At 52.5% G+C, this 11917-nt stretch overlaps 1 protein-coding gene across 3 annotated transcripts; it reads left to right on the top strand.

Moving 5' to 3' along the window:
• The first annotated feature begins 1573 nt into the window (after positions 1-1573).
• SSRP1 (structure specific recognition protein 1) lies at positions 1574-10891 on the top strand. Of its 3 annotated transcripts, none has more exons than XM_036862041.1 (18): positions 1576-1719; positions 2216-2351; positions 2780-2965; positions 3600-3705; positions 4000-4190; positions 4296-4526; positions 4667-4770; positions 4854-4982; positions 5222-5443; positions 6199-6271; positions 6384-6392; positions 6681-6819; positions 6937-6982; positions 8451-8580; positions 9014-9184; positions 9319-9407; positions 9952-10138; positions 10387-10891. In XM_036862041.1, exons 2-18 carry the CDS (start codon positions 2298-2300, stop codon positions 10456-10458), a joined length of 2139 nt encoding a protein of 712 aa, XP_036717936.1. In that variant the 5' UTR covers positions 1576-1719; positions 2216-2297; the 3' UTR covers positions 10459-10891. The 3 variants fall into 3 exon arrangements, with proteins under 3 accessions (XP_036717938.1, XP_036717936.1, XP_036717937.1); XM_036862042.1 differs by lacking the exon at positions 1576-1719 and adding an exon at positions 1831-1849; XM_036862043.1 differs by lacking the exon at positions 6384-6392 and having other exon boundaries at positions 1574-1719.
• The last annotated feature ends 1026 nt before the right edge of the window (positions 10892-11917 follow it).

The raw sequence follows: 11917 nt of genomic DNA, 5'->3' as shown, positions 1-11917 counted from the left end.
ACTCATGTTTTATCTGCACTCTGTCTACCGTTTCTGTTCCGTTCTCTTATGCTGCATCTTCAGCCGGCTCACCAGCTGCTTCATGCTCTCCTGAAAGCCCCTTGCAATATCCCACCCCCCAGCCACCTAACAGCCTGCTTGAGCTGAGTATCCCCTTCATTCCTGAGCGTCTTCCTAAAGCTGCTCGATTCTACAGCCATCCCCTCCTTTCTCGAGTTGCCACTAATAGCATGGGTCACGGGGAGGGGGTCTCTTGGTCTCCTGGGAAGGTGTGATTAAAGAGTCCTATAGTTCCCATTTCCTGCTCATGTTGGCAGTGGCTGAAGCTTTACCTCTAACACTGCATTATCATACTGGGGTTTTTTTGGGGTTTTGTCTTACTGTCAGTTTACTTATCTGAATCATTTGTTAGATTACATGGTCCTGGAAGGCTGGCGCTGTTTCCATCTTGTTTACTAGTTTCCTCAAATCTTATCACTGCGTCAGAGCTCAATACATATTTATTGAATCTAGTTGAATTTATGTTGCTAGATAGTGCGGTAACAGCCATTACCCAGAGGTTAAAGTTATGAGTTCAGGGAGCAACAGAGCATTCACGTCTCTTGTCCCAGGATCGAGTTAGCAAGCTGGTGTAACAGTAGGTCAGACTGTCAGAGAAATCTTGAGTTTAAATATTCTGTCCTGATGTCTTCATACACGACACATATTATCACTCATTCTGAATGTAGGGTCACGGTGAGGAAGACAGAGGAGAACTAGACTGGGGTAAGTAGATTTGGATTCTTAGTCTTCAGCTTTGTTGCCCACTGAGACCCTGGGCCACTCCTCTTAGGGCCTCAGCTTTCCCATCTGCAAAAGGAGGTTGGAGCAGACGAACCCAAACATGTCTTCCAGGTCTGGCCTCCTCTGATTTTGCAAGATGCACACTAGGACTATATAAGGGGGGGCCTGGCTTCTGCAATCCCAGGCTGATGTGATTTCAGATCAGTTCCGGCTCCATGGTGAATCTGACACCAGCACTTGAACTTGATACTGCCGCTGGCCAGCCCCTTCCAGGCGACTCACAACTTGCAGTTACTGATGTTAAGTTTTTGGGTGCAGTGAACTCATTTCAAAATGGATCCAATCCCATGTGACAGGGGAGGGCAGTACAGTCACAGAGACACCAACAGCCGCATTCTCACAGAAGGCAGTGGGAGGGGTCATTTCTCTCCACAACTCATGAAATATTTTCCTTCTGGTCCCACAGACTCCTTTCTACTCCACGAAACCACGATTGTGTAGGAGAGGACACACATCATTCCAACACGTACACACGCATTTGTGGAGAGTCTGATAAAATACAACTACACAATTTCTCTTTAAAACCTAGTCATCCCCTGAAGTGTCTGTAATTTTTAAAGAGCCCGACGCGCTCCCACTTTCTGGTCGGATGCCAAGTGGGTGGGACTTCAGCGCACCCCTCTTCCCTCAGGTCCTCCAGCGCCGACGACGCTCTATGTGACCGCCGCTAAGGCGGGCCGGGCTCGCATCTCTCTAGCCAGCTCGTCTGCTCTATGGTCTGTGCTGGGCTTCCGGTGGCGGGACGCTGGGCCGCGCACGCGGGAAAAGCCTCCCCAGCGTCCCCCCCCCCCCCCCCCGCGTCCCCACCCCCGCTCCGCGTCCCCCAGCGCGCCCACTGCCCGCACCCGGGCCGTCGCGAGGCGACAGCTTGAGAAGGTGGGTGGTCGCCGTCCCCGTTCCCCAGGAGGGCGCGGGCCCTGCTCCCCCGCGGGATGCGCGTGATGGACCATTCCGCGTTGGAATCCACGGGCAGCGGGCGAATCCATTTTAGGGGGAGGGGAGAACGGTGGGTCCGGGACCGCGTCGCGGTGGGGGCTCCGGGAGGGAAAACCCTGCACTCTGAGCTAGGTTGGGGCGCGGGCGAGGTGCGGCCTCCCGGGCAGGCCCTGGGGCTCCGCTGCTTGTTGCCATGGCGCCCGGTGGAGTGCCCAGAGCGGGTGTCTGGTTGGGATGCAAGCGCTACTTCAGGCAGGCCTGGTTCTTCAGCCCGGGCTGGGCCTGGCCCCTGGAGTTTGGCAGAGTCGGCCTGTAGGTTCCCAGGCAGAGGAGATCTTGAGACATCCCAGGCACAGCAAGGGTTGCCCCTTGGCTCCATCCGTAGGCAGAATGAGGTGTTGTCCTTTGTACTTATTTATCTCCCTCTCGAATTCAGATTCCCAATCTGCCGTGTATCTGCACACCTACCCAGGAGTTGGGGCCCAGCTCCCAGTTGAGGCCAACAGCAGCAGGTCAGCATGGCAGAAACACTGGAGTTCAACGACGTGTATCAGGAGGTGAAAGGCTCCATGGTAAGAAGGGTTTGGGTTTTTAATACAGGTGGAGGGAGGGAGGCGGAGTAGACGTTTTGTTTACTAACAAGAGCTTGTCTTGATGATGTAGCAATATCATCAACGTAGTGACTTTGGAAAAGGAGTCAGTGTTACCTCAACAAGAAGCAATACTGAGAGAGTACAAAAATTATACAGTGTTACAATTGGAAGGGACCACACCTGCTGCTCAGCCCTGCATCCCTAAACTGAGGGCCTGCAAGGGTTCTGGATGCCAGGGCCAGGATTAGAATCCACATTTTCTGGCTACTTGTCTCTTACTGGCTCTCACCCCTTTAGCTGTTGCTCCTGCGTTGCTATCTGGCCAGCCCAGAAGGGGTGCTGGGTGGGACTGACCCTGGTCTGCACTGTGTGCTGTTCCCGTGCATTTGGACCTGTTTTTCCAACAGAATGATGGTCGGCTGAGGTTGAGCCGCCAGGGCATCATTTTCAAGAATAGTAAGACCGGCAAAGTGGACAACATCCAGGCTGGGGAGGTGACGGAAGGTATCTGGCGCCGAGTAGCTCTGGGCCACGGACTTAAACTGCTCACGAAGAACGGACATGTCTACAAGTACGACGGCTTCCGGGAGTCGGTGAGGTGTCCTGTTGTCATAGCCCCCTTTTTACTGTGCCGTCTTCTTGATTTTTAACCTGCTAGAGAGAAGTGGGGCTCCTTTTTCTGATAACCGTGTAAATGCTAGTTTGGGCTCCTTAGTGCAGGACCACTGAAGCTATTAAGCATTCAGTGTTCAGCTTTGGGTGTCAGTCTTGGGAGTTTCTTTGTGCCTTGACTCCGGAAGTTCTTCTACTGTTTTGATTTTTTTGGTGGTTTCTGCCTATTGCCTCTATCCAGGTTCAGGGTCTTACCTGATGCTTTAGTTTGGGTTTTGTTTTTTCATTTTGAACTGCTTGAGTTAAAGACTTCACTTCATCTTCATTTCTACTTTCACTAAAGCAATACCTGTACAAAGTCAGAAAACCATTGTGAGGTGCATAGCCAGGAATGTCAGTCCTTTTACTCCTCCCCCAGCCTGAGAGCCGGTCCCCAGAAACAACCTTTTTCAAAAGCCTTTTAAACAACTTTATAGCTGAGACTTTAAGTCAGTATGGATTTCTGATAAAAGGTATATTGGGTCAGTTTCTCAGAAATAGATAATCCCAGAACGTTCAAGTTTGTGTTAAGGCCACTGGGGTTTACTGGGCTTGTTCTCTCCCCTCTACCCACAGGAGTTTGAGAAACTCTCTGATTTCTTCAAAACTCACTATCGCCTGGAGCTCATGGAGAAGGACCTCTGTGTGAAGGGTTGGAATTGGGGAACAGTGAAGTTTGGTGGTGAGTCCTGTGGAAGATTGAGGTCTGGGGGGAGAAGGAAGGATGAAGGGTTTCAGTCTTTAGCTTGTTTTACTCTCTTACTGCCACTGTTTCTGATTTCCTGTCAGTTTGTAATTTATCATGTACTTAAATCGAGGACCAACGGTGTATCAGGCACTGTGCCTGGTCCCTGGGGTACAGTATTAACAAAATAGCCTCAGTGCCCTGTCCTTAGGGAACGTATAGTCTGGTGGGAACGTAGTTCACGCAGAGCCAAGGGAAGAGCTTGTGGCTCGATACGCCTTTTCCCCACAGGGCAGCTACTTTCCTTCGACATTGGCGAGCAGCCGGTCTTCGAGATACCTCTCAGCAACGTGTCCCAGTGCACCACAGGCAAGAATGAGGTGACACTGGAATTCCACCAGAATGACGACGCAGAGGTCTCTCTCATGGAGGTGCGCTTCTATGTGCCTCCCACCCAGGAGGACGGCGTGGACCCCGTTGAGGTGAGGCCTTCCCCAGTTGCCTTGGGAGCAGGTGGTGTGGAGCAGGCCCCAGATAGCCCAGGGGCGGGGTCTCTGCTGCTTGATTACCAGTGTGTGCTTTTGCAGGCCTTTGCCCAGAATGTGCTATCAAAGGCGGATGTGATCCAGGCCACCGGAGACGCCATCTGCATCTTCCGGGAGCTGCAGTGTCTGACTCCCCGAGGCCGTTACGACATTCGTATCTACCCCACCTTTCTGCACCTGCACGGCAAGACCTTTGACTACAAGATCCCCTACACCACAGTGCTGCGTCTCTTTCTGCTGCCCCACAAGGACCAGCGCCAGATGTTTTTTGTGGTAAGCAGAAACCGCTGGGGGTGCATTGCCCTGGGTTTTGCCCGAGTCTTTAGTAGACGTATCTCACCAGTGTTGAGTTCGTCAGCACGTTCTTGTGGAGCACTGACTGGTGCTGAACTCGGTCGGCTCTTCCTTCCCAGATCAGCCTGGATCCCCCCATCAAGCAGGGCCAGACCCGCTACCACTTCCTGATCCTCCTCTTCTCGAAGGACGAGGACATCTCCTTGACTCTCAACATGAATGAGTGAGTGTGTCCCTGGCCCAGGCAGGAGGCAGGTGTGCCAGCAGCAGGCAGCAGTGCTCGTGACCACGTCTTCCTGTTTGCAGGGAGGAGGTGGAGAAGCGCTTTGAGGGGCGGCTCACCAAGAACATGTCGGGATCCCTCTATGAGATGGTCAGCCGGGTCATGAAAGCACTGGTGAACCGCAAGATCACCGTCCCAGGCAACTTCCAAGGGTGAGAGTGCAGGCCTGGGCCCGTGGCCTGCTGGGGATGGGCTATGCCGTGTCTCCGTGGTAAACCTGTCCTGGGATGGGAATGCGGCTCTTTGGAGGCCTGGTTGGGTTGTAGCTTGATGCTGTCAGTTGCCCCCATCATAGCAGCTTAGTGAGGTTTACTCACTTGAGGGCCTGAGCACGCACTGTGCCGCCTGCTGCTGAGGTGGCACTGACTGAGCTCCCTGCACCTTCCACCAGGCACTCGGGGGCCCAGTGCATCACCTGCTCCTACAAGGCCAGCTCGGGACTGCTGTACCCACTGGAGCGGGGCTTCATCTACGTCCACAAGCCACCCGTGCACATCCGCTTCGATGAGATCTCCTTCGTCAACTTTGCCCGCGGTACCACCACCACGCGTTCCTTTGACTTTGAAATTGAGACCAAGCAGGGCACTCAGTATACCTTCAGTAGCATTGAGAGGTGAGGGTCTCTGCCCGCCACTTCCTGGGCATCCTGGTGCTGACCCAGCCTCGACCGGGAAGGCTGGCATGGCCTGGGGTACTCTCCAGGGTTGGGACTCTTCCCTGACTCTTCAGGCCTTGAGCAGAATTTTTCTATTGCTTCCTGGAATTTGGTCCTCCTCTTTGGAGTGCTCAGGCTTTGGCAGCCTCTCCATTGCTTTCTTTCTGTACTTGAAAAAAAAGTCGTTCTCCGTATTACGAAAGCTCTATGTGTTTGGTACTAGCCCTTCCTCTCCTCCACTCCCCCCATGATGGAAATGCTATCTCCCTCTTTCCTGGAATGAGCTTTGTGCCCGAGAACACGGCAGCTAATGTTTATTGAGTGCTCGCCGTGGGCTAAACGTTTTACAGACATCTTCACACTTAATCCTCATAACAACCCTGAGAAGTATGAGATACGGACCAGCAAAAAGATGAACACATCCCCTCCGCCTGCATCCTCCCCTTGCTCTGTGCGTACTGGTAAATAGGTGCACCTCCCTCCCCGCCTTTTATTTCCCAGAACTCTTGAGACCGTGTAGGTTTCCTTCAAGGCTAGTGCCTGACTCTTTCTTCCTGCCATCTTCCGGGAGCCTCTGAGCTGTTGGGTTGGATAGCGCGGTCAAGAGCTCCAAGCCCCACAGTCTCTCCTGGCCCGTGGGTGTCAGGACAACATGGGGTCCACCCCTGTGTTGGCCCTGCCTGTCTAGTAATGTGGTGCGTTTCTCCTCACAGGGAGGAGTATGGAAAGCTGTTTGATTTTGTCAATGCAAAAAAACTCAACATCAAAAACCGAGGATTGAAAGAGGTACCTGCGTGTGTGGAAAGGACGAGCCTCTCTCCTGTTCTTTCTGTGGGGCGAAGGGGCAGGGGTTTGTCTGGCTTCTTTTTCACTCTCTTTTCTCTTCTTACTCTTATAGAAAAAAGAGGTGCGTGTGACCCCTTCCCCCTCCTGGTGCAGGTTTCCTCAGCATGACCTTAGAGCAGTCTCTGCAGCCCCTCAGGAGCCCCCAGTGGGGCTGGGAGAGGGAGGGGCTTGGACTAACCCCGTCAGCAGGAAGTCCGGGGCAAAGGCCCTGCACGTTGGCTGCGTGTGGACAATCCAGCCCCAGGGTCTTCTGGGCGCTGCTCTGATCTACTCACGGGCATGGGGAGCGCTTTTGAGTCTGCAGGCGCCAGGGTGGGTTGGCCCTCACTCTCACCTCTGCCCCGACTAGGGCATGAACCCCAGCTATGATGAATACGCCGACTCCGACGAAGACCAGCACGATGCCTACTTGGAGCGGATGAAGGAGGAGGGCAAGATCCGGGAGGAGAATGCCAATGACAGCAGTGATGACTCAGGAGAGGAAACCGGTGGGCTCGCCTCGGCAGTGCCGTGCCTGGGGGCGGGGCGGCTCTTCCGTGGGGTGGGCGCTGGGCGTCTGGGATTTCCACGGGGGCAGAGTTGATGCAACCTGTGCTCGTTTTCAGATGAGTCATTCAACCCAGGTGAAGAGGAGGAAGATGTGGCAGAGGAGTGAGTTTTGGGGTCCACCTCGTGGGGGTGAGGTGGCGGCCTGTAAACTTAGGGGACCAGAATATTTCTGGACGTTCCCATGTGCCAGCGTTACCTACTGACCGAGGGTGGAGAAGTGACCTCCCGCGAAGTGATACATGGACATGTTTTGGAAGTTGTCAAGATGCTTTGTAAGTGCAAGGCACATTGTGAAGCCAGAAAATGACAGTGGAGAGAGAATGGGAGTAAGGATCAGTGCTTGCCAGCTTCCCAGCTGGGGATCATTGGGTCAGGCGTTGGCATCGCGGTGTCCTCACCTGTGAGATGGCAGTATTCTCCCCGTGCCGTATCCATCAAGACTCTTGATCGCTGATGTCAGAGATACGACTCAGACTGACTTTAGCGTAAGAGGGAATTTTATAAGCTCATGTAACTGGAGAGTCTGGTGATAGAATTGGCTTCAGGCACTTGGACCCAGGTGCTTATAAGCTGTGGGGAATCTTTTTATTTCTTCTGATTTCCTTATTTTTAGATAGGTTTGCCCCATGCGGTGTTAAATGACCCTGAGAAGCTTTGGACAGGCTTAATCCTACTGGTTTAATACCCAGAAGTGCCAGTTTTCTCAGAGCAGTGGTAAACAGTGTGGTTACTGCCCCTTCCTGAGTCTGAGTTACCAGGATGTGCTCTGATGGGCCAGAACTAAGCCATTTACCCGCCCTTAGAGCCTGTGGTTGGGGTGAGCCCCTCCTGAATGGGGCAAGGTGGTTCCCAGCAGGAAATTGGAACTCTCTTAATCCAGAAGAATTGGGAATGAATGTTGGGCAGCAAAAAGAAAAAAAAAAAACATCTGCTAGAGTTCACTAGTTCTGCTTGCCGCATACTTACGAGGTCAGTGAGCAAATGCGTGTGAAAATGCTTTGAAAATGGCTCAGCACCATTCAGGTGTAAAGCAGCTCCACCTTCTGAGGAGTTCCAAGTGTAACAGGTAGGAGTGTTTGTTGTTTGGGTAGGTACTGGGTTGGACTGAAGTTGGTTTTCCCCACTTTTTATATAGTAACTAATTATCTCTTCATCGGAAAAGACTATAGAGCAGATTAAAACGATTAGATCCAAGGAAGTGGTGAAATGGACTTGGGGCATGTTCTGGGCAAGACAAGACAGTGGTTTTGTCCCCAGGAATGTGGGGACGGTGTAGGACCTGGGTTAGGTAGGCCATGACCAAGGAGAGCCACTGAAGCGCATTGGTTCATTTGTTTCTCACTGATTGATTCAGCAAGTAACCCATCGCCATGGCTGGGTCTGGAGAGGGTGTGGTTGAAGCCACCTCAGCAAAGGGGAGGAAGCAGGGTTGGGGCCTGGTGGGGGGAGGCCATGGTCCTCCTCCCTCTCTCCTTTCTGGGCAGGCATCTTGGGGCTCATTTTCCTCCTGTCCTGAGGTTGCGGGGTGCTGTCCTCTCTCCCCGAGTCTAAGTCCCACTCTCCTTGACAGGTTTGACAGCAACGCCTCTGCCAGCTCCTCCAGTAACGAGGGTGACAGTGACCGGGAAGAGAAGAAACGGAAGCAGCTGAAAAAGGCCAAGATGGCCAAGGATCGCAAGAGTCGCAAGAAGCCCGTGGAGGTGGAGACTCTGCTCGGTGGGAGGGCGCTGGGGAAGCCGTTCTCTTTACCTTCTCCTGTCCTCCACCAGTAGGGCCTGCTGACTGGTCCTCCGGGGCTGAGTTTTACAGTCAGCGATGATGGCCTTGAGGAATGAATATCTTGGAAATTTTTCACTCTGGCCCTTGAGATAATCAGCTTCTGGGAGATGTGAATTGGGGGCAGGCTTCTTCTGTGCCAGGAGCCCAAGGAAAGGGGCCCCTAGTGAGCTTGACCCTGGGGTGCAGAGGGGAGGAAGACATGGTCTTTGCCCTTGGGGAGCTCTCAGTCTGGCCTGACGCTACTTAGTCTTCTCTCCATTTCATCCCCCTAAGAAATTGTCCAGATAAGTTCTTTGGGAGAATGGGGGGGGTTTGTGGAAATAGACGGCCGAAGGCATTTGGGTTCTTATGTAGGTAAAGAAAGGCAAAGACCCTAACGCCCCCAAAAGGCCCATGTCTGCCTACATGCTGTGGCTCAACGCCAGCCGAGAGAAGATCAAGTCAGACCATCCTGGCATCAGTATCACGGATCTTTCCAAGAAGGCAGGCGAGATCTGGAAGGGAATGTCCAAAGAGAAGAAAGAGGTAAGTAGCAGCAGACATGAGGGGGTGGTGGGACTTTGCTGTATTGGTTTTGCCTATGTCAGGGAAGAGGCCTCATTTTTCCCTCTGGTTTTTCTCTGTGTGTGTGTGTGTGTGTGTGTGTGTGTGTGAGACAGGAGTGGGATCGCAAGGCTGAGGATGCCAGGAGGGAATATGAAAAAGCCATGAAAGAGTATGAAGGGGGCCGGGGTGAGTCTTCTAAAAGGTGAGTATTGGGAGCAAAATGGCCCAGTTACTGCTTTCTTGGCAGATACTTTTGCAATTCCAGGTTGAGGATTGGGGTGTTAAAGATAATAGATATGCTTCTGACTGTGGTGGGCAGTGCTTCTCAGATCTGGGTAGGCAGCTGCCCAAGTATGGGTAATGTGCTAGAGAATTTCCAAAGTCACTTGGATAAATATGGCTCATTTTCCTAAGAGGGTCAATTTTATTTGAAGGTATGGGGAAATTAAAAATACTTATTATTATGGAGCATAATTCACATGGATTTTTAAAGATAAAGTAAGAGGTTTTAAGTAAATTTTGCATATAGGGCTGCTTCAGGCTGTAGCCCCTGATTCTTCCGGTTATTCATTTATGATGCGCTCCCTTGGGGCACTTGGGGCTGAGGTGGCTGGCTGTGCACATTTAGAGTGAGCTGGGCAGTGTGGCTGGGATTGGGAAAGGCCCTGTTAAAGCCAGGAGAGATTTGGCCTTGACCATGGGTGGGAACTTGAGGGCCCAGCCCCTTTCCCCTCTTGCTAATCTAGGGATAAGTCAAAGAAGAAGAAGAAAGTAAAGGTCAAGATGGAGAAGAAATCAACACCCTCTAGGGGCTCATCATCCAAGTCTTCGTCCAGGCAGCTGAGTGAGAGCTTCAAGAGCAAAGAGTTTGTGTCCAGTGATGAGAGCTCTTCGGGAGAGAATAAGAGCAAAAAGAAGAGAAGGCGGAGTGAGGTGCGGCAGGAGTCTGGGGGCTCTGGAGCCTGGGAGGGCGAGGGGCATCTGAGTTGGTGGGGCAGGTGTTTCTGGACCAAGGGTTGTGGTTGGCCCTTAAGAGAAATGAGAGGTGGAATTCTGTGGTTCTGAAGGCTAGTGCTGGAGTCTAGGGAGGGGGTTGGGAGTTGGGGACTCTTCACTGAAAAGTGGCTGGGGGGCGCACCTGGACTCTACACCTTTCCCTTTAAGAGACCTTTGGTTTTCAGGACTCTGAAGAAGAGGAACTAGCCAGTACTCCCCCCAGCTCCGAAGACTCGGCGTCAGGATCTGATGAGTAGAGAGGAGGAAAATTCTCTCTTCTTGGGCTTACCCTGTCACACCCCCAGTCTCCCCGCCCCGTGTTTTGGTACCAGTTTCTCCTCGTATGAAATGTAGTCCTTGGATTCCGTGCCATCTGAACAAGCTCTCCTGCTAGTATGCACTTCCCTGGGGCAGCAGGGGAGGCGTCTTACTCTGCTGCTTCACAAGGATGGCTCTTTATAATTAGGGGAGAGGTTGGGTGGGAGGCAGGGCAGTGCAGGATCCAAATCCTTGTCCTGCTTTCCCTGCCTTTGGGATATAGCTGCTGCTTGTCCTGGTCAAGTTGCTGCAAGCAGGGGTCATGTGAGGTCAGGTCTGTAGCTCCTAACCGGGGCCTATTTCTACTTTTATTTTGTATTTCTGGTCTGTGAAAAATCAACATTTAATAAAGGGAACCGACTTTGGAAACCACGTCCTTATGCCTTCTCTCTAGCCCTGTTGTATTGCTGCCACTTTTGTGTTTACTGCACTCTTCTGACCCTTCAGCTGGGAAGCAAGTCTCCAGGTACATCCTGTTCTGTTCCCGGCTGGACAAGCATCGTTTTTCACTCTCTTCTGCTGGGATGGGCCACCTGAGAGTCTAGAAATGAGAGCTGATCTGATTAGGGAGTCTCTCTCACAGTTGCACTCCATTAGCCAAGCTGAGGGGGCAGCTCCGGCTCCATCCTTAATCACCTATGAGTCAAGGGTCTTCCGAGTCTTTAGATAATGGAATCAGGATTGACCAGCTTCCCTGCAGCAGGGGTAATGGAAACCTGAGCCCGGAGAATTGGGGAGGATGAGTGGTGTGTGTGTGTGTGTGGGGGGGGGGGGGGGGGTGTAAGTCTGATGGAGATGGAGATGCAGGAAAGGTGTGGAGTATGTGTGAAGCTTTTCTTATGGGAGGAAAGGGGTATGCCGCATTTTTAGGTTGGGAGGAATTTAGATATGGGAAGGGAGCATAACAGGAGATAAATGAGGATTAGCGAGGAAAATAGAGCTTCCAGTCATCCCCGCGGTGGCTCTAAACCTGAATTTATACACGTGGAGTGGCCACGTTGCGTAGGCTCTTAGGTGTTTGCACAGGAAGCCTCTCTAGTCAGCCAATGGTTACCTTTTCTCTAGCCGTGACTCTATGGTGCTGCAATCAGTACAGGCGGCTGGGCCTGAGAATTGGGCCGTCCTAAGGCAGTCTCCTCTCTAGGCAGTCGTCTCGGTGGCCATTTTGCCCAAGCGCTCTTTAGCAGCTAAGTTGCGTCAGTTTCGCCGGGGTCTCAGCCTGTGGCAGGCCCCTCATTTGCAAGACTCATTAATAATTGAGTACCTGGGCTGCGCCTATTTGCGTACGACCCGGCGGATTCTGCACGGTCTATCCACTCCCGGTTTTCACCGGTTCATGGATATTCATGAGGCGCTTTGGGGGCGTGGACCTGGGCGGAGCTAGGGGCGGGGCCCCGC

This window comes from Balaenoptera musculus, chromosome 8 (assembly GCF_009873245.2).
Source record: "Balaenoptera musculus isolate JJ_BM4_2016_0621 chromosome 8, mBalMus1.pri.v3, whole genome shotgun sequence".
Classification (NCBI taxonomy): domain Eukaryota; kingdom Metazoa; phylum Chordata; class Mammalia; order Artiodactyla; family Balaenopteridae; genus Balaenoptera; species Balaenoptera musculus.
The sequence above is the reverse complement of the archived record's forward strand: the minus strand, read 5'-3'. Positions and strand labels throughout refer to the sequence as shown.